Below are 27,307 nucleotides of genomic sequence, written 5' to 3' on the forward strand. Positions count from 1 at the left end.
TAATGTTTTCAAGTATTTATTGTGCTTTTTGCAATATTCCACTCTCAGTGCCACTATAGGGACATAAAAGTTATTTGATTCCACTATTGGCCATGGTCTGAGCCTTGCAAATGCCCTTTCCTTTCACCACAAATGGCGAACCTTTGTATGTGGCAACACACTCTGCATTTGTGCTCAGGTCAGGCTGAATTTGATCCCATATTTTCTTCTTCGGATTTAGCTCCTTGTCAGGTTCACCTGAAGAAGAGGAACACAAAGAGACACAGATACAAGTTTAATTTATTGTTGTGGGGATTAAGTTATTACAGCTCCACACTTGAAACATGAATGGTAATATAACCTTGATGCTGAAATGTAAAGTGATGCAAAGGAACACAGTTTTGTGGAAGCAGATACAAATCTCTAGCAGCAAGACGAGAGCCACTTAACAGGCAAATTTAGATTCTGATGCATTATATAGGAACTGAATAATGTAAGATACAGGTGACAAACTTGTAAATGACAGAAGTCATAGGAAATAGTTGGGAAGGGTCACGTTCTATTCTGCCATTCAGCGCCAACAAAGGGTCATCCAGGCTTGAAAAGTTGGCTCTATTCTCTCTCCACAGGTGCTGTCAGACCTGGTGAGATTTTCCAGCATTTTTTGTTTTGTTTCGAGCATCTGCAGTATTTTGCTTTTATATTGGTTGAATGGATCTCTGCAAAGCCTTTCCTGAGGCCGTGTAGTGGGTAATTCCATTCTACGGCCATAACTGCATGTAGGAGTTGACTCCCATATGCCACAACACTGAAACGTCACAGCAATCAGATGGCCTGTTATCGCCTTCTGATTTACAGCCTTCAGCTAGGTTATAAAATAAATTTTGCAGCATCAGCTCCAGAGCCCTGAGATAACTCATTTGGTACTCCTTGAATTGGGACCCAGTAGCAGTCTTGGAAACTATGTACAAGAAATCCAATTTAAATGTCCACATTTGAATACAGTATGCTGAAAAGTTAATCAAATGTCTGAAATGATTTGAACACTCAATTTCCTCAGTGGAAAAATTTCCCGTGGCACCAAAATAATATCCAAGAAAAGCCAGGAGAAATAAACAAGATTTGATTGTGATTTTTATGATCTTTCCATAATGAGAAGCAAAAGCTACACACAGAACCACAACCAAGTTCCAATTCACAGTCTGTATAAAATTACTGTTACTACATGGCAGATGTAGTTTAATTTACATAAATACGAGGTGATGCATTTTGGTCAACTGAACTAGGGCAGGACTTACTCAGTTAATGGTAGGGCATTGGGGACAGTTATATAACAGATCCAGGGGTACATGATCAGAGTTGCTTGAAAGTGGAGTCATAGGTGGACAGAGTGATGAAGAAGACATTCGGCATGCTTGGTCTCTTGGTCAGAACATCGAATACAGGAGTTGGGAAGCTTTGCTGAAGTTGTACAAGACATTGATAAGGTGACATTTGGACAGTTCTGGTCACCTTATTATAGAAAGGATATTAAATTAGAAAGAGTGCAGAAAAGATTTATTAGGACGCTAATGGGACTTGATGATTTGAGTTATAAGGAGAGGGTGGATAACCTGGGACTTTTTTTCTCCGTAACTTAGGAGGTTTACGTTGATCATATAGAGGTCTGTAAAATAATGAGAGGCATAGATCAGCTAGATAGTCAATATCTTTTCCCAAAGGTGGTAGAGTCTAAAACTAGACAGCATAGGTTTAAGGTGAGAGGGGAGAGAGACAAAAGAATCCAGAGAGGCAATTTTTTCACACAGAGGGTGTCTGGAACAAGCTGCCAGAGGTAGTAGTAGAGGCGGGTACAATTTTGTCTTTTAAAAAGTGTTTAGATAGTTACATGGGTAAGATGGGTATAGAGGGATATGGGCCAAACGGGGGCAATTGGGACTAGTTTAGGGGTTAAAAAGGGGGCAGCATGGACAAGATGGGCTGAAGGGTCTGTTTCCATGCTGTAAACCTCAGTGACTCTATGGCTTAACTCTTACATTCTCTGCTCCTATTTATAATACCTTATACGCTCATTTTCATGCATTACAAATTTGAATCCATAGGTCATCTTGCTCATCTAACCCATTTTGCACCAGGAAATACCATTGTACGCATCAGTTGCTTGTATTTTCTCACATTTATTCACATTACGTTGGAAGTGCCATATGTTCTCCCATGTTGCTGACCAATTGACATCTTCTGAAAGTCTTTTACAGGGCTCCTTGCTGCTTACCAAACTTTTTCTTCAGCAAATTTAGGAACTGTGTTCCCCGTGCCCAAGTTATTGAAATACATAGAGTAGATCTAACATTAACGCTTGGGACACTCCACTTCCAGCCCTTTGTCAATCTGAACAATAATACATTCATCAAAATTCTTTGTTTCCCATCAGTCGACAATGTTGCTGTACTTACTCCAATCTTACAGGATCTTGTAACTAGTCTATGGAGACACAATTTATTATGTGCTGTCTGAAAGTCTAAATATCTACAGTTATTGCATTCCTTCATCTATCTAATGTCACATCTTTAAAAAAAAAACAATTAATTGGTCAAACAGGGAGGTGAATTTTACAACAATCTGCTGAATGGAGTTAGGGTTGGAGAAAGAGGCACAAAATAAAATGGTTAGTCAGCCCACTGTCTCCTTGCCTACTCCTTGAACTTTCCCCATATTACCTGGGTTGGATAAAGCATCAGCCGGTGCACCTGCTCGTGGGCCTATGGAGGCCCCGAGGAGACCAATTAATGGCTGCTTAAGGACCATATTTCACCTTAATCGCCATACCAAGTTCATGTGGGGAAAGTGGAATGAAGGTGGCTAGCCTGGTGGGTTTCACTGCATTGGTAAAAGTGGCAGGACAGAGTGGGGGCCCTGTGTATCCATTGGGAACATTACCCTACAATGGTATCCACACTCTCCCCACCCCCACATTGTGCCTTCTCCTGCCCTCTAAAATCCAAAAGTTACACCTTATCCCCACTGGGTCTCTAATCCCTCCCTGACCAAAATACCTGGCCCAGTATCTATGTTCTCCTTTCCTGGAGACCATTGTAGTCCCTGTCACAACTTGCCTCTGGTGCTGTTTGGATCACAGAGCTGCCAACCAATCAGGTTGACTGGCAGCTTGAGGATGGGAACTCCTGTCCCTGAGAGGCAGAAGCCCCTCTCTCACCTCATTATGACGACCCCCAGCACCTTAACTGCAAGAAAGCCAGATTTGTGGCGTGATACTGACTGACTTTTCAATTCGGGGCATAGAGGTCAAGGAATATGTACCCCTGTAAAATTCCTCTATGGTTATTCATATGTATTTTTAAATGTTCACTCATTTCATCTCACATTGTGGACTCTAAAAATTCTGTCCACAACTGACATTAGACTGATGAGTCTACAGTTACATCAGTAATCCTTCTCCCTCTCCTCTAAGGTATTACACTGATCATTTTTCAATCCCTTGGGACAATTTCACATTTGACGAAGGCTGAAAATTGCAGCCACAGACTCTCAGCTCCCTTTTGACTTCTTTCAACAGCCTCTGGTCCATGTAATCAGTAACAAATGACAATTAATTTCTTAGGACCAGTTTCTTTAGGCAATTGTCTCCAACAATCATTCTATCCCCATTTCCAATATACACACATTCTTACTTGGAAATGTTTGTAAAATAACAAATGGAAAGTATATAGCATAGAATTTAATGCCTCCCCAGCGGCGTGTTTGGAGGCAGGGGCACATTTAATTGGCAGGGAAAATGCTGCTATCTTCTCATCTCTGTCCTAATCAAGTCCAACTGATGTCTTTAAGTGGGCAATTAATACCAGTGTTAAATTCCAGCAGCGGGCAGGGCAGGGCAGTCACCACATTGAGAGCTGAAAAGCAAACCCTTCATATTTGCGTGCTGGCTTACAAGAGGATAGGAGAACCCTCATTCAAAGACATTCAACACTGATCAAGGAATCCATGAGGAAGCCTGCTGAGAGCCACCCCAATGGCTTTTCTTCTTCTGACGCCACTCTAGCCAGCAACTTCCACCCCACAACACCCTATCCTCACTCATTGATCCTGGGCTTCTGATGGCAGCATTGCCAGCAGCCACCACCACTGCCCTGGCATGCTGACAAACAATGAGCAAACCATGGTCTTTCAAGGGGTGGGATTTCTGTCCCAGGGGTCCTTGTTTCTTGCCAGGTGAGACCCATCACCCAAATTAAGTCTTGCCCATAATCTAAATCATATGTCCTTGCTCCAGAATTGGACTCATACCTCGATAGTTCCACCCTTTCTAGTTATTCTTTTATATGCCACAAAAGTAATTACTAACAGTATTAAATGAGTTTGAAGTATCTAAGACGATATTTTGCATCAAAGGCCTACGTCTATGCAAAATACCTTAAGTTTAAATCCATGCAAGCTTCCATACAAAACTATTAACTCAAGAGACTCAAGTAAGCAAACGTTGCTCCCAGGATACACCTCAATCCATTCTTAACCATTCATTTGCTAAGTATACCAGGGTTAGGACTTCTGTTTATGAAGAACTCAAACTGTAACACCACTCCCTAACTAAATGCAATCGAAGTACATCAGTATGGGTTTCACTGCATTTTTGTACCTGGAACAGTTTTTGTCATTGGAAAAGACAATAGCATATCTTTCCTAAGAATATTTCTAATACGTTAGTGGGCTACTGCATTTTCAACATTTAAAAATATTATTTAAATATTTATTTCTTCGGTTCCAATTTTAGCATATGACCATTCTAAATGGATTCATGTGGAAAACTTACATTCCGGCTGACTCTAATTAGAATGGTATGTGAGCGGCACTGCTGCCTCACAGTGCCAGGAACCCAGGTTTGATTCCTGGCTTGGATCATTGTCTGTGTGGAGATTGCATGTTCTCCCCATGTTTGCATGGGTTTCCTCCGAGTGCTCCAGTTTCTTCCCACAGTCTGAAAAATGTGCAGGTTAGGTGCACTGACCCGAACAGGCGCTGACTGTGGTGACTAGGGGAATTTCACAGTAACTTCATTGCAGTATTAATGTAAGCCTACTTGTGACGAATAAATAAACTTTAACCTGGAACTGAAAGTGTACTTTACCATGCTAAATTCTCCCTCAGTGTACCCAAACAGGCAACGGAGTGTGGCGACAAGGGGAGTATCACAGTAACTTTGTTGCAGTGTTAATTTAAGCTTTCCTTGTGACTAATAAATAAACTTTAACTTTAATTTTGATATCCGTTGCAATCAGAAAGCACTGTGTAGGATGTAATTATCCTTTTACCAAAGCTTAAAATTCATATTTCAGTCACAAGCCAATTAAGGCTTGTCAATGTTTGTGAACGTCTGTGTAGGTTCACAAATGATTAGTTTAGTCAGAATCTCTTTTGCCAAGTATTAAAAGATTACATATCACGATCATTTGCTTACCAGGATAGTCCTCAAAGGTTACTCTATCTCCAGGCACAGCATCACTTGGTGGGTCCAAGATTTCAACTTTCTCTGGTGAGCTTGCACACATCACCATTGCCTGCGAGACCACTCCCCGCATTTTAGCTGGTTTAAGGTTACACAGTATTATCGCCAGTCGATTTTGCATCTGCAAAAACAGCAAATCTTACAAGACTGCTTTCTAAAACATTTTCAAAGACCTTAAATAACACTATCCTATACTTTTATATGATATAAACACATCAGGATAATAATGATTTTAAAATTCTAAGGGGTAATACAGTTCTAGAGGATTAGAGTGCTCTTGTATTTAAATGGTACTTTGATAGGAACACTACAGCTGCAAAGTAATGTAGATGTCAATATATGAATCACTAAAATGCAGTAGACAAGTACAAAGATTTGTCAAAAGGCTGGTTATAAAGTTTAAGACCCCATTGGAGAGTGAGTATATAAAGAGGTGGTTTTGCAATAGCTAAATAAAGTCTTGATTAGGCTACATTTGGACCCTGGGTAATCCATCTTAAAAATGATATGTTGGCCTCGGAAAGAATGTATCCCCCCATTTTAAATCAATTCATTAGTAGCCACACCTTCAACTGTCTAGTCTCTAAACTCTGGAATTCACTTCCTAAACTCCTCTGCCTTTCCCTCCTTCTTTATCTTACTTCTGAAAATCTATCTCTTTGACCAAGTCTTTGGTTACCTGCCCTAATGTCTCGTTGTCAAGTGTCAACCCTCCTGTTACTATGTTAAAGGTGCTATATAAATGCAAGCTCTTGTTATCAGAATGCAACACAAACTCACCCAAATGTTACAAGGAATCTCAGGGTTTACTTATACGGGGCGATTACATAAGATAGGTGTGTATTCATTAGAAGGTTTAGGAATGGTCCAATTGAAGATTTTAGAATTTAAAAAACTGGCAAGATAGAGAGAAACTTTATTCCACTGGTGGGGGCAGTAGGAAGATAGGGTCGAGGACAAAGGGACATAACTTTATAATCAGAGCCAGGCCTTTGAGGGGGGATGTTAAGAAACACTTATTTATACAAAAGGCGGTTGAAATGAGGAACTCTCCCCTGCACAAAAAGCAGTGGATACTAGCTTAATTAACAACTTAAAATCTGAGACTGGTAGATTGGACGCGGTGGGCTCGAGGAGGAGTTCTTGGAATGCTGCCGGGATAGTTTCCTTGAACAGTGTGTGTTGGAGCCGACGAGGGAGCGAGCTATCTTGGATCTGGTGTTATGTAATAAGGTGGGTAGAATTAGGGACCTTGTGGTGAAGGATCCTCTTGGGGAGAGTGATCATTGTATGGTGGAGTTTCTGGTGCAGATGGAGGAGGACAAAGTGGGTTCCCGGACACGCGTCCTTTGTTTGAACAGAGGGGAGTACGGTAGGATGAGAGAAGAATTGGCGAATGTTGACTGGGGGAGCGCGTTGGAAGGTAGGTCTGCTGAGGAGGATCTTTAAGGAGGTCTTTCTTGGTGCTCAGCAGAAATTTATTCCGATGGTTAAAAAGGACCGTAGGAGGAGAGGTAATAAGCCGTGGATAACGAAGGAGGTGAAGGAAAGTGTTAAATTAAAAGCGGAGGCATTTAGAGTAGCTAAGAGTAGTGGGCGAGAAGAGGATTGGGAGAGGTTTAAATGTCAACAAAGACTGACAAAGAAGTTGATAAAGAAGGGTAGGAGAAACTATGAAGCTGGGCTAGCGCTTAATATAAAAAAGGATAGCAAGAGTTTTTATAAATATATAAAAAGGAAGAGGCTGGCTAGGGTGAACGTTGGACCCTTAGAGGATGAGAGGGGGGACTTAGTGATAGGGGATGGGGAAATGGCTGAGGTCTTGAATAACTTTTTTGTTTCGGTCTTCACGGAGGAAGACGTGAATAATTTGCCGGGTGTTAGCGATGGAAAGGTGGTAGGACTGGAGGGTCTCAATGACATTATTGTTACTAAGGAGGCGGTGCTTGACAGACTGGAGGGACTGATTGTGGACAAGTCACCAGGACCGGATAGAATGCATCCGAGGGTTCTGAAAGAAATGGCGGAGGTGATAGTGGATGCCTTGGTGGTTATTTTCCAGACGTCGCTGGATTCCGGGGAAGTGCCGGAAGATTGGAAAGCGGCTAATGTTACGCCATTGTTTAAGAAGGGTGCCAGGCAAAAGGCAGGGAATTACAGGCCGGTTAGTTTAACATCTGTTGTAGGTAAAATGTTAGAATCCGTCATCAAGGAGGAAATAGCGAGGCATCTTGAGGGGAATTGCTTGATAGAGCAGACGCAGCACGGTTTCGTTAAGGGGAAGTCGTGTCTGACAAATTTATTGGAGTTCTATGAGGATGTGTCTAGGGCGGTGGATAGAGCAGAGCCGGTGGATGTGGTCTTTCTTGATTTTCAGAAGGCGTTTGACAAGGTACCTCACAAAAGGTTATTGCAGAAGGTAAGGGGGCATGGAGTTGGGGGTAGGGTGTTAGCGTGGATAGAGGATTGGTTGTCAAATAGGAGGCAGAGAGTGGGGGTCAATGGGTGCTATTCGGATTGGCGGTTGGTGACTAGTGGAGTGCCCCAGGGGTCAGTGCTGGGGCCTCAGCTATTTACCATTTATATAGATGATCTGGAGGAGGGAACCGAGTGTATGGTGTCGAAATTTGCTGATGACACCAAGATTGGTGGAACGGCAAATTGCACGGAGGGTGTGGAGAGTCTGCAGAAGGATCTAGATAGGCTGGGCGAATGGGCCAGGAAATGGCAAATGGAATTTAATGTTGGCAAGGGCGAGGTGGTCCACTTTGGTAGGAATAATGGTAGGAAGGACTATTACTTACGGGGCAAAAAACTGCAGCAGGCGACGGTGCAGAGGGACCTCGGGGTCCTTGTGCATGAGTCGCAAAAACCCAGCCTGCAGGTGCAGCAGGTGGTCAGGAAGGCTAATGGGATGCTGGCCTTCATAGCGAGGGGGATTGAATATAAAAGTAGGGAGGTCTTGCTGCAGCTGTACAGAGCATTGGTGAGGACGCAGCTGGAGTACTGTGTGCAGTTTTGGTCGCCATACTTACGCAAGGATATTTTGGCCTTGGAGGGAGTGCAGAGGAGGTTTACTAGGCTGATGCCGGAGTTGAGGGGGTTGAGCTATGAGGAGAGGCTGAATAAACTAGGCTTGTACTCGTTAGAGTTTAGAAGAATGAGGGGAGATCTCATTGAGACGTATAAAATGATGAATGGGATGGACAGCATAGAGGTGGAGAGGTTCTTCCCGCTCAGAAAGGACAGTAGGACTAGGGGTCACAGCCTCAAGATAAAGAGGGGGCGGTTTAGAACGGAGTTGAGGAGGAACTTCTTCACTCAAAGGGTGGTGAATCTCTGGAATTCTCTGCCCGTTGAGGTGGTGGAGGCTGCCTTGCTAAATATTTTTAAGGCGCGGGTTGATGGGTTTTTGATAAGCGAGGGGATTAAGGGTTATGGGGAGAGGGCGGGAATGTGGAACTGAGACACGACAGATCAGCCATGATCTTATTGAATGGCGGGGCAGGCTCAAAGGGCTGGATGGCCTACTCCTGCTCCTATTTCTTATGTTCTTATGTTTACGTTCTTATATTTTTGCTGGACAAGGATATAAAATGATATGAGCCACGATAAATGGATGGAGTTAGACAAATTTCAGCAACAATCTAATTGAATGCCAGAACAGGTTCGATATGCTGAATCGCCCACTATTGTTCTTACGCTCATGATATTCGGGGGGCAAGACAGTTACCCATGACCATCAAGTGTGCCTAGATGATTCACTGTGATCAACTGAAAGGAATTCTAAAGTGCACTTGATGGCGAAGGTAGGTATCATAGGTGATTAAACTTGCAACACTAATTCTGGGTGAATATGCAAAGAAAAATAGCAGACAGGTTCTCACAAAATGTTGTGCAACAGACTCTAGTGAACAACTAATGTACGTGGCAATGGAGACTTCTATAGGGAATCTTTGTTAAGACCTTCTAATAGTAGAATAAATAATACTCCTCATTACTGTGCATGGTTCAGAAACGAAAAACAAGTCTTCATTTAGACTAAGCAATATAGATGCCTTGGAACTGTTTTCAAACTACTATATATAGTTTTTTTTGACTAATAAAGAAACGTGAATAATGTACTGGGCATAAAACAAATCCCAAAGATATAATTCTTAGTTTAAATAAAATCATTAAGTATTATGGTACGATGAAGAGAAGATTTCAGAATATGCTATTATCCAAATTACATATTTTGCAAAGCAGAACATGTCCAGCACAAAATTGCCTAACACATGTTTTGGATTTCATCTTTTACAATTGCACATCTGGTGACAATGTAAAACATATGAAATAAAGTGGAACATACTGGTAAGTACTGAATAACAATTTCTCCATGTTGATGGTTTATCTGCAACTTAGAACATACTGTGCACTAGCAATTTCAAGCACCATAAAATAATACGGGAGTAAAATTAACAAGCTAAATGGCCTTCCAGAAGAAAGATTAAAGCACACATTCACATTACTGATGCACTAACACATTTCAGTTTCCTGGTGCGTACTTGATTTTGTTTTGTGCATAAAGCTTGGCTTGAAAATTGAGAGAATAACTTGAGAATTGAGTTGAGCAGTTGCAATACAGGATAAAACGATTTCTAAACCCATTTTTTTTCCCCCCTTATAGTACAGTTTGATTCTACGTTTTGAAAAGAATTAGCATGGTTACTGGCTCCCTCCTAACTGCTGTTAAATAGGTAACTAGAACCAGAGATTGTTTATTTGAGAAATTAATTAAACTGACACGAAGCTCGCAAAAGTTTATGTTCATTATCGGGCACAAAACTTAGCTAACCATGTTTTGAGGTGTGACATGACCTCACAAACAGTGCTCCTTTCAGTTAAAATGCTACGTCACATTGGTAGGTAAAAGAACTGACACAAATGAAACAGAAATATTGAAAGCATAGGAAAGCATATCACAGATCCACAGAAATGAGGATGGAAACCCACAGATGGGTGAAAGGCTAATGAAATTTTTCCTCTTGTCCAATTTACATTTAATATGCTGAAAAATTTCATTTGTATGTATTTCTTCTCATTTCTTCAACCACCTAACCCCTTCTTCAGACTGGAAAACATACAAAGCATGGGCATCTCTATGAAATATTAGGCTTTTACACAGCATTCTATATCCAAGTTAACCATAATGGTCGATCCTAAACTGCTGTGGAAAAAGTACAGCAATACATGCGACATTAACTTCATGTAATTTTCATCTGGTACTGGGGTGCGTTTAACCAAATCTTACCTCCTCTATGGGTATGTGTTTCACCAGTCCACTGACAACAGTCCTTGTATTTTCTTCACCAACATCAATATCTTCCACATAGAGTGTGTCAGCATCAGGGTGCTTTTTAGCAGTGATGATACGGCCAATACGCAGGTCTAAGCGAGAAACGTCAATTGGTTTGGAATCATCTCCGCCTCCTGCTGTTTGTTTCTTCTCTCCTTCAAATACAAGGATCATGAATAATGAACATTTCAAAATCTCACACCTATAGATACGATACCAGAAAAATAGTGTATTTATCTGTGCTCAGAACAACTGTGTGCCACTTTATTGAGTAATGATCCAATATAATGTGATTTCATAACTACAGCATCCTTTGCAGTGAATCAGTAAAAGAAGACAACTTGGGCCGAAGGGTCTGTTTCCATGCTGTAAACTTCTATGACTCTAAGACAACTATATTCTGTGCCAATCTTTTTGCTTGGAAGTGTGAGTCCATATATCTGAGAACTTAACAGACTTTTTTTTCAGTTGAAATGAACAGGCCACCAAGCATCTTAATACGTCAATTCCAACCAGCATACACACTGAGTAAAATCATTCTTCACGCTTCTCCCCACCATTTGCAAACGATTAATGCCTTGTTGGAAACAATCGTTGAATAGTTAGGACAAAAGTTTGATCATTTCTTTCTGGTGAGGAAATGTGCAAATGGACAATTACGGAATTAATGCTACACAACTATTGACCATTCTAAGGGAATGGTCAACAACTTACATGAGTTACAATGGAACAATGAACACTTTCAGTTTTTAAATTTATAATGTAAGAATGGGGAATACTGAGGCAAATATTTTAATTTTAGCATACTTTAACTGAAAGCCTTATAATCTTTGTTAAGGTACGTAATATAATAAATCATCAAGCTATGAATATTGCACTTTTTTTGGAAAGAGGAGGAAATAAAGCCAAACATCCCACTAAAATGCAACTTTGAAAAAGCATGAAACCACAAGAGCTCTGCAGGGACGAGTTCAAGATTAAGTGTCTTCGAAAGTAAACCCCACAGCTGACCAACTATTAGGAAATAGATCAAGACCACCCAAATAATTTTAATTCAAACCCTTAACAGATCTGGGAAGTGAAACGTTGCAGAGTAAACAAAAATCACCACAGGCCGTATATTTCAACAGAAATTAGAACACTGACAGACAATTCTAAAATGTTGAAATAAAAACACAGAAAGCCAATGAAACAACACAAAGCAAAATATTGTCAAAGCTTGAAAAGTGAAAAGGGAACAAATATGGAAACGTTCAGCAGATAGTACCTGTGGAGAGAAATGATTTTTTTTAAAAGTCAAGATGACCTTTTATCAGAACTAAAAAGAGTGAATTACTCTACTGTGGTTTTTTAAAAAGGTGAAACAAGTTGGTCCCTGCTTCACATTTTGTCACATCACGATAAGGTAAGCTTAAGATTTGAGTGCGAGAGAGGATTTGGGAGATTATTTTCATGTTAAGTATCTTCCCTATGAAGTCACAAGCATCATCATGGTGCTGAGATCTGTTTTTCAATCCAACACTGCCCCATGTTCAGCTGTGATTTGTGGGTCGATCTTCCCATACACGGTATCAGTAATTGAATTTGGTTAACTTATAGAGGAAGAAATGTTTCACAAAATATCATTAACCTGCAGTTCCAGAAGAAGTGATTGAAATATGACTCTGCATGTGTTTCCCCAACACGTAGAAATACAGCTAATTTCAGTAGAACACACTCTCAATTTAACTAAAGACAACTATTTACCAACTTGCTCCCTTGTTTGAACAGCTCATTATACATGCACATCATCAGGTGAGGAACTTTCTTTCTTTTTCTTTCCAGGATCTGGTACATTCGAAACAACAGCCTAGCGATGCAACAGCGTGTACAAAAATCCACAGATAAGCTCTGGCAACTAGCAGAGTGTTATGATGCCCTTTTTAATTGTTTAATCTAAAGATGTGCGGATTAGGCTAATTGGTCATGCTAAATTGCCCCTTAGTGTCAGGGGCTCTGACTGGGGTAAACGTATGGGGTTAAGGGAATAGGGTGGGATTGTGGTTGGTGCAGGCTCGGCGGGCCCATTAGCTTCCTTCTGCACTGTACAGATTCTATGATTGTGATTCCTGAATGTTCATGGAAAAGTTGCCTTATTATGCAGTTGATTCCTTTAGAACTAGTTGTCATCTGCATAGTCTGCTGTGCAGAGTTTTGGAGAGAAACTAAAGAGCAGAGCATGATCAGTAAGAGTAATTTTCCTCAGAAAGAAGGTATGGGAGACCAAAGTTTTCACAAATGTCTGGATGTGTAGTGTGAAGTACATCACCTTGAACAGCTTCTTTGAGAAAGAATTATTTATATAGTGCTTTATCAGATCAACCAGGATTGAGACCTCTGCAATTCTCTTCATTTGTTCAAACTTAAAGGCATGATCTAGGCGCACACTGCTGTGCAACACAATACCTCTGTATTTTCAGAGTACAGACTTTGGAGGGAAGTGACACAGAGATTCCATTTGCTTGTTCAGGCAAATAAAGATGATCCCATGGCACTATTCATAGGAGAGATCGTAAATGTTTCTGATCAACATTTATCGCTCGATCAATACAATCAGAAGCAGATGAACTGGTCACCTCTCACTTGTCATTCTTGGGGCTTTGGTGCACAAATGAGTTGCAGCATTTGCCTCCTTAAAAAAGTTAATACACATGAAAATAATTCATTACAATTCACTGAAGCAACCATGGCCTGATTGGTAGCACTTCGGAGTTTAAGTTCTATTCTAGGGACAAGATTTTTTGACTGTTCCCATCAGCAGGATCTCCCAGTCTGGCCGAAGGTGACACCCTGCTATGGACTCCTCTGCAGAAGAGGGTGCGAGCAACGGGAAAATCCATTGACAGTGGTAGAACGGGAAGATCCTGCTGTCAGACAGGCCACCTCCACAGAACACACAGCGGGTTGGTGGGGCATGCATACTGGCTGTCACATCTCGTGGGTATGCCGGCATTGGACTGGCGTAAACACAATAAAAAGTCTGACAACAGCAGGTTTTAGTCCAACCGATTTATTTGATAATAGACTCACAAGCTTTCGGGTTAGTCCCTTCGTCAGGTGAATGGAGAGTTCTGGCCTCAGACAGAGCATATAAAGCACAGACAGTTTAGAGATTAGACAGTTTAGAGAGTCTGTGCTTTATATGCCCTGTCTGAGGCCAGAACTCTCCATTCACCCGACAAAGGGACTAACCCGAAAGCTTGTGAGTCTATTATCAAATAGATCGGTTGGACTAAAACCTGCTGTTGTCAGACTTTTTACTGTGTCACATCTCCGACAGCACAACAGTGACACTTCAACAAAACCTCACTGGCTTTGAGACATTTGATATTCCTGAAAAATGCTAAATAAATTTCTTTTAGCTATGGACGTCTTTGGAACAAATTTCTTCATTTTAGAACTGTTTTCCTAGTAAGTTCCTGTGGGAAAATATCCACAGTTTTATTTAAGATAAAATTTTAAAGAGTCACTGGCAAATAATAAAAGCAAAATACAAAAGCAGAGGCTGGAAATCTGAAATAAACACAGGAAAATACTGTAAAACATTGAGGTCAGGTAATATGTGAAGGGAGGAATTGTTTTAATGTTAATACTGTTTTTCTCTCCACAAATGCTAGCTGAGCATTTTCTGTTTTAGCTGTAAATAATAGAGTACTTTTGAAGGACTGCCACAGTTTTTCAACTTAAAAAGAGTTAACTGACAAAATGCCAATGCTGAGGTCTAATCATGTAGCCTCTTATTCAGATATTACAAGCAATTACATTTTAATTAATATTACTTCAAAAATACCATTTTCAATGAGTTCAAATCAATTTTTCCCAAATCAATGAATTAAAATGCATAGGTTTAAAGCTGAAGAGCCCACATTAAATGATTTCAAGAGCATGTGTAACTTTTAATCATTTATAAATGTTTACAGAGATTAGATATTTAGCAATGCTGTTTGAAATGTAAGCCAAGCATTTTTTTTTAAACTACTCCTCTATTTAAAAAATACACACTTTTCATTTGCGTGATTTTCAAAATCTTATTTTACAATCTAGACTCTTTGTTATGCAGATTATACATAGCTGAGTATTGAATAGTGCTCACAATTATGGTTAAATAAACTATCCAGTCTGCCAATTCGGTACCCACATTAGAGTACAATGCAATTTAGTATCCATGTGACAAACTGCTAAGACAGAACAAAACTTGCTGTTCAACAAATGTTTTTGCCATTCAGTCAATATCCTTTTTAATTTAAATTACGAGCTATCTGGAACATCTGTATTTGAGTACAGGAACAAGAAAGAATTGCCCTAATATCCTGTTAAAATGTTGGAATTCTGGATCCACATCAGATAGCTGGCTCCACATAAAAATTCTTTTTCCATTCTATTAACAACAGATTCAGGCTCACTGTTTTGGTGCCAACTGTCTTATTCATAGCATTACAGAATCATAGAATCCCTGCAGTGCAGGAGGAGGCCACTTGGCCCACTGAATCTGCACCAACCATAATCCCACCCAAGTCCTATTCCCTCAACCCCACATATTTGGCCTGCTAATCCCCCTGACACTAGAGTCAATTTAGCATGGCCAGTCAACCTAACCTGCACATTTTTGGACTGTGGGAGGAACCTGGAGCACTCGGAAAAACCCATGCAGACACAGGGAGAATGTGCAGACTCCATACAGACAGTGACCCAAGGCTGGAATTGAACCCAGGTCCTTGGCGCTGTGAGGCAGCAGTGCTAACCACTGTGCTACCATGCTACCCAAATTATTATTTCCAATAAAAGTGAGAGTGGTGAAGAGTAGGGAGGTGGGGGTGAACGTGGAGACAAATAAATGGCCTTAGAAACAAGCATCTCCAAAAGGTAATTTCCTGTAAACATCTATGTTTTTAAAAAGTAGCATTATATAAACAGAATTCAATTGTGCAATTTTCCTCCATTTTACTGTGAACCCAACATAAACAAAATTACGTACAGTTTTATCTCCAATAAATCACTGTGTGAATCTCTATGCATAGGGCTCTCAAAACTTCCCCATCCAAACAAAAAAAATGACAAACAGATAAAAATGCAATATTGACAGGATTTGTCATTTATTTAGTCATGATGGTGTTGTTGGCAAGGCTGGCATTTGTTTTTTTTAAGATAGTGTTGGGCCACCTTCCTGAACCACTACAGTTCTAGTGGTGAAGGTATGCTTGCAGTTGTATTACAGAGGGAGCACCAGAACTCTGATCCAATGACAGTGAAGGAGCATCGATGTACTTCCAAGTCAAAATGATATGCAACTCAGAAGAGGGTGGAGTTTCCAAGTCCCTGCACAAGGTCACACTAGTTTAAAGATTTGACACCATTATGTGTTATAGAGTCATTGAGCATGGAAACAGATCCTTCAGCCCAACTTTATGTCACATCCCAGCATTTGCATGTCTAATTTAGCTCAAATTTCTATTTCATTTGTTGCTAAGTACTCTTTTGTTAAAGGTCAGGTGCGACAAGCACGTACAAATGTTTGAATGACACCCAGTTTCACTTTGCCTCAATCTTCACAACTGTCTTGCAGCTTAAAAACAGCAAATTCAAAGACATCTCTCCCAGCATCTGATTCGCTGATTCAACAGATGTTTGCTCGTGCAAATTATCTGATGTGCTGTTTGATCGGGAGCTGATGCGATAAACCTGGTATCACATCTACAACCCCAATGAAAGGATTTCCAATTTCTCCTCCCTTTCAAATCTCTCCTCGTGTTCTTGCCCTGCCCTGCTGAATTGGTCATCTCCACCATTATACCCATGCGGACACACTCTATACTTGCTGTTTGCTTCTTAAGTTTTATTCTTGGTGGTCGTATGTTCACCCATTGCATTGTCTTTTCCAGAAAGCCTTGCCTATCTCCCTCCAATTTGGCATTTCCCTCTTTATTTTCAAAACCTGCTTCATGTTTTTCTCTTTGACCACAGCCTCACTTTCCTTCCTTTGTCCTGAATTTGTTCTTTGGGCATCCTGATGATGTGTTAAAGTGCAATATCTATAAAGTTCATTCTTTAATCTTTATGAACTCTTAATTAAGTTTTATTACGTACACTTTCATATTGCATAACACCTATACATTGTTCAGGATTAATACCTTTTTTGTCTGGCTTCTTGTCTGGTTTATCTTTCTTTTTCTTGTTTTCGCTCACTTCTGGTGTTTTTCCGCTACTAGCTGGAGTAGCCAATGCAGCTGGTGGAGACTCAGATGTTGCAGAACTGGATTGAACTGAAGCTGCTGTCGGAAGTGGGACCCGTTTAACTGGAACGTAAACATTTTCACATTAGAGGTGATTCAGAAATCAGTATGAAACGGGCAAGTTTAGTGTCTTTCAATTCTAACTTTTCCAGGGTAGACAAGTGACTGGATAACTAAAGTACTTGAAGCAGTTATCCTAAAGATTATGAAGCACTTCCATTGTAATTCAGTTCATCAGCAAACATGAAGTTAAATCATTTTACTGGCAGGAAGTGTGGGACCTATACTCCAAGAGAAAGGTGATGGACAGGGTATGCAAGTATCAGGATTTTTATTTCCTGACTTCAATATTTGGAAGAGATGCCACATATCCAAAATTGCTGATGAGATAGGTGGTAATGTATGCAGTAAAGAAAGCATACAATGCCAAGGAGATATTGAGAGATTAAGTGAATGGGCAAAACTGTGGTAAATGGCTTTCAATTTGGCAATATGAGGTCATCCACTTGTGATCCAAAAAGAGTAGAACAGGGTACTTTCTAAGTAGCAAAAAGTTAGAAACAATCCCCGTTGATGTTATACTGGATAGGAATACTTGAGAATGGAATACTGGCTCAAAAGACCACAACTTTCACTTTTTAAATATAAAACAAGAACAGAGTCACAGGATCGCTATTTAATTTTAACAAGAAAAAAGACATTTAGTCAACATGGAAAAACTGGGTTATGACACAATACTCTTTACTACCTCCTTAGCTTAACAAATACACACAGGGTTTAAGATTTATATGGATGACAAAGTATATCTGAAGCTACAATAATGTCATTGATGCAAAGTCCCTTTAATATACACAAGATGTCTGTGGTCAAAAACACACTCCTTTCTGAAACCCCAAGTGAATGTCTGTTGGTGCACCCGCAGATGATTGTCATGTAAGGGTTTCCAAACTCTACTTTCCAAATCATACTTTAAAATCTTGTCACATAATTATGCCTTCTATTTGTGGTTTGCATTCCGAAATCCAGTCCAAGATTTTCAAATGACACTTAGACAAAGTTTTCGCTCCATTTTTACCAGTGAATCCTGTCCAGGATTTTACAGTAACTATTTTTAGTGTAAAAGACTTCTGCACAAATTCTGAAATCCAGCCACTGATTTACTCGACTATTTCAAGTAATGTCTCACAAATTGTAGTAATGTCTGAGAAACCTTAGCATTGATGCAGATATCTTTCTGGCCTCTCACGATTCAATACCTTCTGAGCTCTCTGACATTCGTGACCTGTTCTTGCTCCAAGCTCCCTCTATTCTGTTTATCACCAGCCTTTTAAAGAAACTATTTCTGTCCCAATTCCCTGGTTATCTGGACTGCAACTTGTCTCTGAGGAAACTTGTATCATTACAATGCCCTTGTCACAGACCTCAAAGCTGTTCACTCCTCAGTGATCTGTCTTAAACTGCTCTGGCTTCCAATTAAAACTAAGAACAAAAGAAAGCTCTTGCTTCTGGGAAGTGGGCAGTGGGCATCCTGTTGCTAAGGAACACTTTATCCTTCTCTAGGCTTATTTATTCTTCACACCTTAGCCCTCTACAAGCACAACAGAATCACAACTGGAATTGAAACCAACCCCCACACATGCAAACACCTTTGTCTAGCATAAATCTAATGATAGGTTTTATCTTGCCAGGCACAGAAACAATAAATTAAACCTATTTAAAACTGTACCTTATTTCTAATGTTTACTGATACAAATACAAATCCCTCAAAATAACCTTAGTTTCCCTAACAGGAGGTCCATAAGACTTGGGTGCTCATGTATATAGATCATCAAAACATCATGAACAGGTACAGAAAATAATCAAAAGATGATTGGAATGTTGGTCTTTATGCCTAGAAGTCATGCTATAGCACAAAACCCCTTTTAGACCACAATTCAAGAATTTAGAGCAGTTCTGGCACCACACATTTGGGAGGATATATAGGTCTTGGAAGGAGGGCAACACAGATTTCCCAAAATGATACCTAGACTCCAAAGATTATAATACAAGGAGTTTACATAGCTAGCTTTGCATTCCTTGGAATTTATAAGGTTAAGTGGTGATTTGATCAAAGTTTTTAAAGATATTAAGGGAACAGATGGGGCAAATAGAGAAATTATTTCCACTGGTTAGGGAATCCAGAACTGGTAGCTAGTCAAAAAATTAGAATCAGATCTTTAAGGAAACACTCCTACACGTGAGATAGTAGAAATTTGGAATGCTCCTCAGGAAATATCAAATCAAAGCCAAGTCAATGGTTAATTTAAAATGTGAGATTTATAGACTTTTGTTTAACAAAGATATTAACAGATGTGGGGAAAAGGTGGGTGTATGAAATCAAGTTGCAGCTCAGCCATCAGCTCACTGACTAGCGGAACTGGCCCAAAATACTAAATTACCGACTGCTGGTCTTATGTTTCTAGTTTTTAAAGTAAAGTTTATTTATTAGTGTCACAAGTAGGCTCACATTAACACTGCATTGAAGTTACTGTGACAATTCCCTAAATTATCCTGGGTGCTCTAGTCAAGATTTATCCTTCAATCAAGATCATGGAACAGATTATCTGGTAAGTATCCCATTGCTATTTGAGAGATCATGCTGTGTATAAATTAATTGCCCTGTTTTCTACCTAATGAGTGACACTTCAAAACAAACATTTAATTGACCGTAAAAGTTTTGGTATGTCACGAAGGGGACTATATAAATTAAAGTCTTTTTACTTTCTCATTGAGATTTGTACCAAAGGAGAAGTGGCAATCTTTAGCAACTGTGCAAATGGGACATGAAAGGAGGAAGATTTAAAACAGGTCATGAGGTGAATGATCAGGAAAGACAGGCTGCTACTGAATAGATGGGAAGACAATTGACACTTTTGAATGCAGTCATGATTAGTAGCTTCAATGCAGTAGAAATACAGTAAGGTTGGATTGTTCTGGTGTAATCAAACTTAAGGATGCACAGAGATTTTATAAATGACAGCAGAATCACAGGTATGATTAAACCAATATGTAATACTAGATCCAAAGAGATCAGTGAGTTATGAAGCATTCCTTGTCAGCTAAAATAAATCAGTTATTTCACAAACAGATAAATGCCCCGGAGAATGGAAATATTATTTGTATAAGAATCTGCAATGACCATTGTCAGTTGGCTGGCTTTTAACGTTAAAAAGACAAAAGGCTAACGGTATGATTTATTGCAAGAGATTCTGAAGAGGCATGATACTATTCAAAATAGACAAGTGATGAGAAACAGATGCATTGTATAAGTTAAGATGAAACATAAGGAAATGTTCAGAGAGATTAACTTAAATTATTGAAAAGATCAGAAGATCGGAAAACTAATTAGTAGGTTACTAAGGTCATCTAAGACAACAGTTGACTCAGCTTGAATGTTGGCCTGATCTATGGAAAAGTTGGCAAGAGAATTTTAATTGTGACAACGTAAAACAAAAGTTCATCAGAAAGATCAAAGACAATGTTGCTTTCTACTCCATTCACCATTACCAAAAGATAAATGTTAGCTTTGGCTGTCTCTGAATCAAGCTGATGAGCTCAAGTGCCATTCCAGAGACTTCAGGATATAACTTAGGCTGATGCTTCAAGTCTTTCAAACACATTATTAAACTAAATCCTCATTTGTCTGTTGAAGTGGATGGGCACAACTTAGAAAAGAATGCCCAGTTTCTGATCAGCCTTTATCCCTCATTGAACATAAAACAAACAAACTGGTCATTTCCCTCATTTTGACTGGTGGGCCCAGCTGTGCACAATTTGACTGTTGTTGTTGTCAATTTCCCCAAGCAAAAGCAATGACTACACTCTAAATAAAAACTTCACTGATCATTAAGTGTTCTGGGGCATCTTGAAGATATAACGGTACTATAAAAACGCGAGTTATTTCTCTCAATTATGGTTCTGGTAAAAGAAGAAGGAAATTCATTACCATAAAATGTGATTGCAATTTTTTTCTCTTAACTGTTCAGATGGCTTTCATTGCTAACTCATGAAATGCTGTTCCATTAGGGACAACACCATACTCTATTTTGATTTAAAACAGTACATTTTGACATCAGTACTGTAACTATTGTCTAGGATCCACAATCAAGCTAATGATTATATTAGACAAGGGTCGCCTGAGGGAAACAAAAGTATAAAATTAAAATGGTAGAAGCTTTTCCAAATACAGAAAGTTGATTAAAAAAATAAAATTGCCCATTATCATTTAAAAGACAAAGAAAAATAGGATTAGGAAATTCCTTTGTCAAGTTCGATAAGGATGAAATTGTATTTTCCATTATTTCCTAATGGAAGATGGAGCCTCATTTGATCTATTAGCAAAAAAACAATAAAATGAACTCTCTCTAATTTAGAATTATTCAATTCAAATCCCCAACAATTTGAATTTGCCACTAATCATAGAATCCCTACAGTGCAGAAGGAGGCCGTTCAACCCATTGAGTCTGCACCAACCACAATCCCACCCAGGTTCTATTCCTGTAACTCCACATTTTTATCCTGCTAATCTCCTGACATTAGGATCAATTTAGCATGGTCAATCAACCTAACCTGCACATCTTTGGACAATCGAGGGATGATGATCAGTCTGGATGACAGGTTAAATAATTCAAATACGAAGCTGCCTGAGGACAGTAAGTGCCCGTATAAATAAAAATGTATGGGAAGTGTAGAAGGACAGAAATTGGCTAACCCGAAATACATGGATTTTAAAAAGTTACAAACAATAAGTACGTGTTTCTAGTACATCAGGTGGGGGAAAAAGGTAAAAATAAAACATGGGAGATGATTTGCAAATGAAAGATAGAAGATTTGCAGAAAAACTAAATATGTACTTTAGTCTTGTGTTTAAGAACATGATAATACTGTGCTGTGCCAAAATTGGTACAATTGCTATTATTAAATAGTAAACAGGTTTGGGAGCCCAGGATACTGTCTCCCACTCACATGCCCAATGCCAATTGTAGTTATCGTATCATTGTTTTGATAAAAAAAACAGTTGCCCCAATCCTGGACTGGACCGGTGACTTTTCAAGTCCAAGCCTCAAGTGTGCATCAGAGTTTTTAAGGGATTTTTATGAGGGCTAAAGCATCTGCCCTGTTCCTTTCAGAAGTTATATGTGGGAAAAAATTCAAAGATTTCACTGTTGGTTTACAACACCATTCCTTCATTTCTCTGTGATACAAAACATTTTAGTGAATCCATGTAATGTTTAAAAACTTAAAAATAAAATCACCTCAAAATTATTATGGGTATTTCATTTGATATCACGGGTTATGGAAAACATTTGTGATATACTGGATTTCTGGACTCCAACAAAATAATACATCAGTAAAAAATTATTTTTGAAATGCATTGTTTTTGCATTAGAAAAATGAGCATGGAGCTATTTGGACAATTTAAGCTTGCGGCACTGCAGTTATAATTAATAATCTTAGACTTTAAATGGCAAAGCTAAGTTATTGTGTCAAAAAGACAACACAAATAATAAAAATAATTAAGGATAAAGCCTCCAGAATCAGATTTTAGATTCTGCCAAAATGCAAAAATTTAAGTCTATATTTTTAGCTTGACATCAAGTAATATGCATTTTCTGACCAGTCATGTTTCAGTGAGGGCTAAAGTAAACATGTTGTTTCACTGTAACCAGGACCTTTATTAACTAGCAAAAATTAGGCAGCTCTTAGATAAACTGAAGAGTCCATTTATTGATATCCCTTGCAAATCAGCTGCCCAGAAATTGAGAAATGCTAGTTGCATAGGACTGAATAAAGCAGTTTCTGATGAAAGATCACAATCAAATGTTAGTTATGTTTCCCTCTCCACACAGTGGCAAGCACTGCTGCCTCATTGTGTCAGTGACCCGGGTTCAATTCCAGCCTTCAGTAACTGTGTGGAGTCCGTATGTTCTCTTAGTGTCTGTGCGGGTTACCTCCCACAGTCCAAACATGTGCAGGTTAGGTGGGTTGGCTATGCTAAATTGTCCCTTAGTGTAGAAAGATGTGTAGGTTAGGTGGATTAGCCAAGGTAAATGTGCAGGATTATGGGGATAAGGCAAGCTGGTAGGCCTGGGTAAGATGCTCTTTCAGAGAGTCAATGCAAACTTGATGAGCCAAATTGCCTTCTTCTGCACTGTAAGGATTCTATGAAAAGATCACCGTCTACAACAAGCTTATCTCATTCTGTGAGCCTATAATTTCTCCCCTCGTCCTGCCTTGATTGATAAGGGTAGAGCAGTGGAAGTACGGATTTTAAAAGCTTTTGACAAGATCTCTCATGGTAGTCTCATCCAGATAATTAAGATGCATGGGATCCACGATGACTTGACAACTTGCATTCAGAATTGGCTTGCCCATAGAAGCCAGAGAGTAGTGATGGAAGGGTTCTTTTGTGGCTGGAGGTCCATGACTAGTTGTGTTCCACAGGAATCCATACTGGGATCTCTGCTTTTTGTGTATGTGTAAATTACTTGGATGAAAACTTGGATGGGTGGGTTAGTTAGTTTGCAGACGACAAAGATAGGTAGATTTGTGGATAGTGTAGAAGGTTGTCAAAGGATACAGATCAGTTGCAGACATAGGCAGAAAAATCATGGGGTTCAAGTCCATAGGTCTCTGAAAGCAGCCACCCAAGTAGAGACAGTGGCAAAGAAGGCGTATGGCACATTTATCTTTATTGGCCAGGACACTGAGTACAAGAGTCAAGACGTCATGTTGCAGCATTATAAGAATTTTGCCACATTACAAGAAGGATGTGGAGGCTTTGGAGAGGGTGCAGAATAGGTTTACCAGGATGCTGCCTGGATTAGAGTGCATAAGCTATAAAGAGTGGCTGGACAAACTAGAGTTATTTTCTTTGGAGCGGTGGAGACTGCATGAGATGCATAGATAGAGTTGACAGTCAGAATCTTCTTCCCAGAGTTGAAATGTCTAACATGAGGGGACATACATTTGAGGTGAGAGGCATCAAGTTAAAAAGGAGATGGGTGGGGCAAGTTTTTATTTAAACACAGAGTGGTTGGAGTCTAGAACAGTTTGTGTTTAGAATATGACTTCTTCAGAGCCTCCAGCATTTTCTGATTCTGTTTCAAGCTCCAGGAGATCATGGTAAGTTTGCAAATGCAATACAAACGGGACATATTATTAACACTCTTAATTACAGTACAAAGCCTACCTCCATTACGGATCTCGGCTTCAATAAGATTTTGTTTTAAATCCTCAATTTCCTTCTTCAGCTTGGCATTTTCAACCCGAAGTCTCTTTTCTTCTCTTTGGGAAGCCTGCAGAACTTGATTGGGAAAAGATACACCATTTAAAAAGGCCTCTGCGACTGGATCCTAGACTTCCTAACCTACAGACTGCAATCAGTAAGGACAGGCAATGACATTTCCCCCATGATTATCCTCAACACCGGTGCCCCGCAAGGCTGTGCCCTCAGCCCCTTGCCATACTGCTTATACACTTATGACTGTGTGGCCAAATTCTGCTTCAACTCCATTTCCAAGATTGCTGATGACACCACCAGTGGGTTAGATTTTAAACAGTGATGAGATGGAGGACAGGTAAGAGATAGAGGATCTGGTGAAATGGTACAGTGGCAATAATCTCTCCCTCAATGTCAGTAAAACGAAGGAGATAGTCATTGACTACAAGAAGCATAGTGGAGGACATGCCCCTGTTTACATCAACAGTGAAGAAGTGGAAATAGTCGAGAGCTTCAGGTTTCTTGGTGTCCAGATTACCAACAACCTGTCCTGGTCCCTCCATGTGGTCACTATTGTTAAGAAAGCCCACCAATATCAACACTTTCTCAGGAAGCTAAGGGAATTTGGCATGTCTATTACAGCTCACTAATTTTTACAGATGTGCCATAGCAAGCATCCATTCTAGATGTGTATCACAACTTTATATGGCTCCTGTTGTGACCAATGCTGCAAGAAACTACAAAGAGTTGTGAATGTAGCCCATCCATCATGCAAATCAACCTTCCATCCATTGATTCCGTCTACTATTCCCACAGCCTTGGAAAAGCAGCCATCATAATTAAGGACCCCATGCACCTCCGACATACTCTCTTTCACCTTCTTCCGTCAGGAAAAAAATACAAAAAGTGTGAGATCATAGTGTGTCTGTCCTAACGTGGTGAAAGGGCAACACAAGAATACATAAATAAACTAGCACATCATTCCAAACTTACTTGCTTTCTCTTTAAGTAAGGCCACCTGCTGCTTAAGGTATTCAATAACTTGGTCAGCTTCTGTAGCTCTCTGCTCCAGTCGGTCTAACAGAGCACGATCGTTAGACATCCTTCCCAGCTGCCGAACTAGAAACCTAGTAAGAAAAAAATAAGCAGTTAATCGTTATACAGATGTCCGTACATTAAATTTAAAAAAGTCTGGAAGCAGCCAAATGCCACCAGATCAAGTCTGTTTTACAGAATAAATGATGAGGTACAGAATAACACTGGATAATCCTTTGATCATGATGCCAACAGGCCTTTTAGGAACTTAGTGGCTTTCTGGTGCAACTTTGAGCAGTAAAGAGACAGAGTTTATTCTAAGTGTAGTTTGAGGTTCAAGAACTACCTATATAAAGGTGGTTAAAACAGGCGAGAAAACAGAAGAAATCTACACTGATTGCAACAGCTTATTTGGAAAATAGCTACCGGGATAGTGTTTCAGGAAACAGCCAGAACTCATACTGGATCCATGCAAGAGATCCATCAGGAAAGGAGAGGATCATGAAGAAAATTAGCAGAAAAAAGGGGGAAGAGAATATCTTTACTTCAGTATAAGAATGAAAGATGAAACCTCTTGCTCTGCAGAGTGCTGGCCAGGACCTGATGGACCAAACAGTCTCCTTAAATGCCATATGTTCCTCAGAATCGTTAAAGCATAGAAGGAGGCCAAAAACTGCAGCAGGCGACGGTGCAGAGGGACCTCGGGGTCCTTGTGCATGAGTCGCAAAAACCCAGCCTGCAGGTGCAGCAGGTGGTCAGGAAGGCGAATGGGATGCTGGCCTTCATAGTGAGGGGGATTGAATATAAAAGTAGGGAGGTCTTGCTGCAGCTGTATAGGGCATTGGTGAGGCCGCAGCTGGAGTACTGTGTGCAGTTTTGGGCGCCGCACCTGCGCAAGGATATTTTGGCCTTGGAGGGAGTGCAGAGGAGGTTTACTAGGCTGATACCGGAGTTGAGGGGGTTGAGCTATGAGGAGAGGCTGAATAAACTAGGCTTGTACTCGTTAGAGTTTAGAAGAATGAGGGGAGATCTCATTGAGACGTATAAGATGATGAATGGGATGGATAGGATAGAGGTGGAAAGACTCTTCCCGCTCAAAAAAGACAGTAGGACTAGGGGGCACAGCCTCAAGATAAAGGGGGGGGCGGTTCAGAACGGAGTTGAGGAGGAACTTCTTCACTCAAAGGGTGGTGAATCTCTGGAATTCTCTGCCCGTTGAAGTGGTGGAGGCTGCCTCGCTAAATATTTTTAAGAAGCGGGTTGATGGGTTTTTGATAAGAGAGGGGATTAAGGGTTATGGGGAGAGGGCGGGAAAGTGGAACTGAGCCACGACAGATCAGCCATGATCTTATTGAATGGCGGGGCAGGCTCGAAGGGCCAGATGGCCTACTCCTGCTCCTATTTCTTATGTTCTTATGTTCATTTGGTCCATCATGTCTGCACTAGCTCTCCAAATCAGTATTATGACTTAGTGCCATTCTCCTGCCTTTTTCTTGTACCCTTGCACATTGCTGACTCTATGCTTTTTCAAGGACCAGAGTTGGTCAACCTTTCAAAATTACATCAAGTAAATAGCACTGTATACAGACAAAACACAATGAACGGTGTAATTTGCAAATACACAGGTTACAAAAAATTAGGTGCCGGACCCACTGATAACTTTGCCAATTATCCTTCAGTTGAACAAGTTTTACTCCCAGTACACAGCCATTTCTTTTATCCCATTACTTCCCTGTTTCATTCACCTATTTAACCTATTCGTATCAGTGATATGAGGATTACCAAGTCCTCATGGGGAAAAATGCTTCCGGAATTTGACATTTTATATTCCCTTTCTTTTAAAGCCAACAGTGTGCAGCAATATAAAAGTATAAGGCACATACTTTACACAATTTTTTTTTGTT

The 27,307-nt window shown here is 40.0% G+C and overlaps 1 protein-coding gene across 2 annotated transcripts in view; it reads right to left on the bottom strand.

The window, feature by feature from the left end:
* aimp1a (aminoacyl tRNA synthetase complex interacting multifunctional protein 1a) overlaps positions 1 to 27,307 on the bottom strand; it is a 46,640-nt gene continuing 19,333 nt past the window's right edge. For both annotated transcript variants that reach the window (XM_080200168.1, XM_080200177.1), the window contains exons 2-7: positions 25,362 to 25,495; positions 24,339 to 24,452; positions 17,006 to 17,170; positions 10,794 to 10,993; positions 5,453 to 5,621; positions 1 to 237 (exon numbers count right to left, since the gene is read on the bottom strand). In XM_080200168.1, coding sequence (XP_080056294.1) covers positions 71 to 237; positions 5,453 to 5,621; positions 10,794 to 10,993; positions 17,006 to 17,170; positions 24,339 to 24,452; positions 25,362 to 25,495 — 949 coding nt within the window. In that variant the 3' untranslated portion in view covers positions 1 to 70. The remainder of the gene's footprint in view (positions 238 to 5,452; positions 5,622 to 10,793; positions 10,994 to 17,005; positions 17,171 to 24,338; positions 24,453 to 25,361; positions 25,496 to 27,307) is intronic.

The sequence above is a fragment of the Carcharhinus amblyrhynchos genome, chromosome 1 (assembly GCF_965287045.1).
Source record: "Carcharhinus amblyrhynchos chromosome 1, sCarAmb.v2.hapA, whole genome shotgun sequence".
NCBI classification, from domain to species: Eukaryota; Metazoa; Chordata; class Chondrichthyes; order Carcharhiniformes; family Carcharhinidae; genus Carcharhinus; species Carcharhinus amblyrhynchos.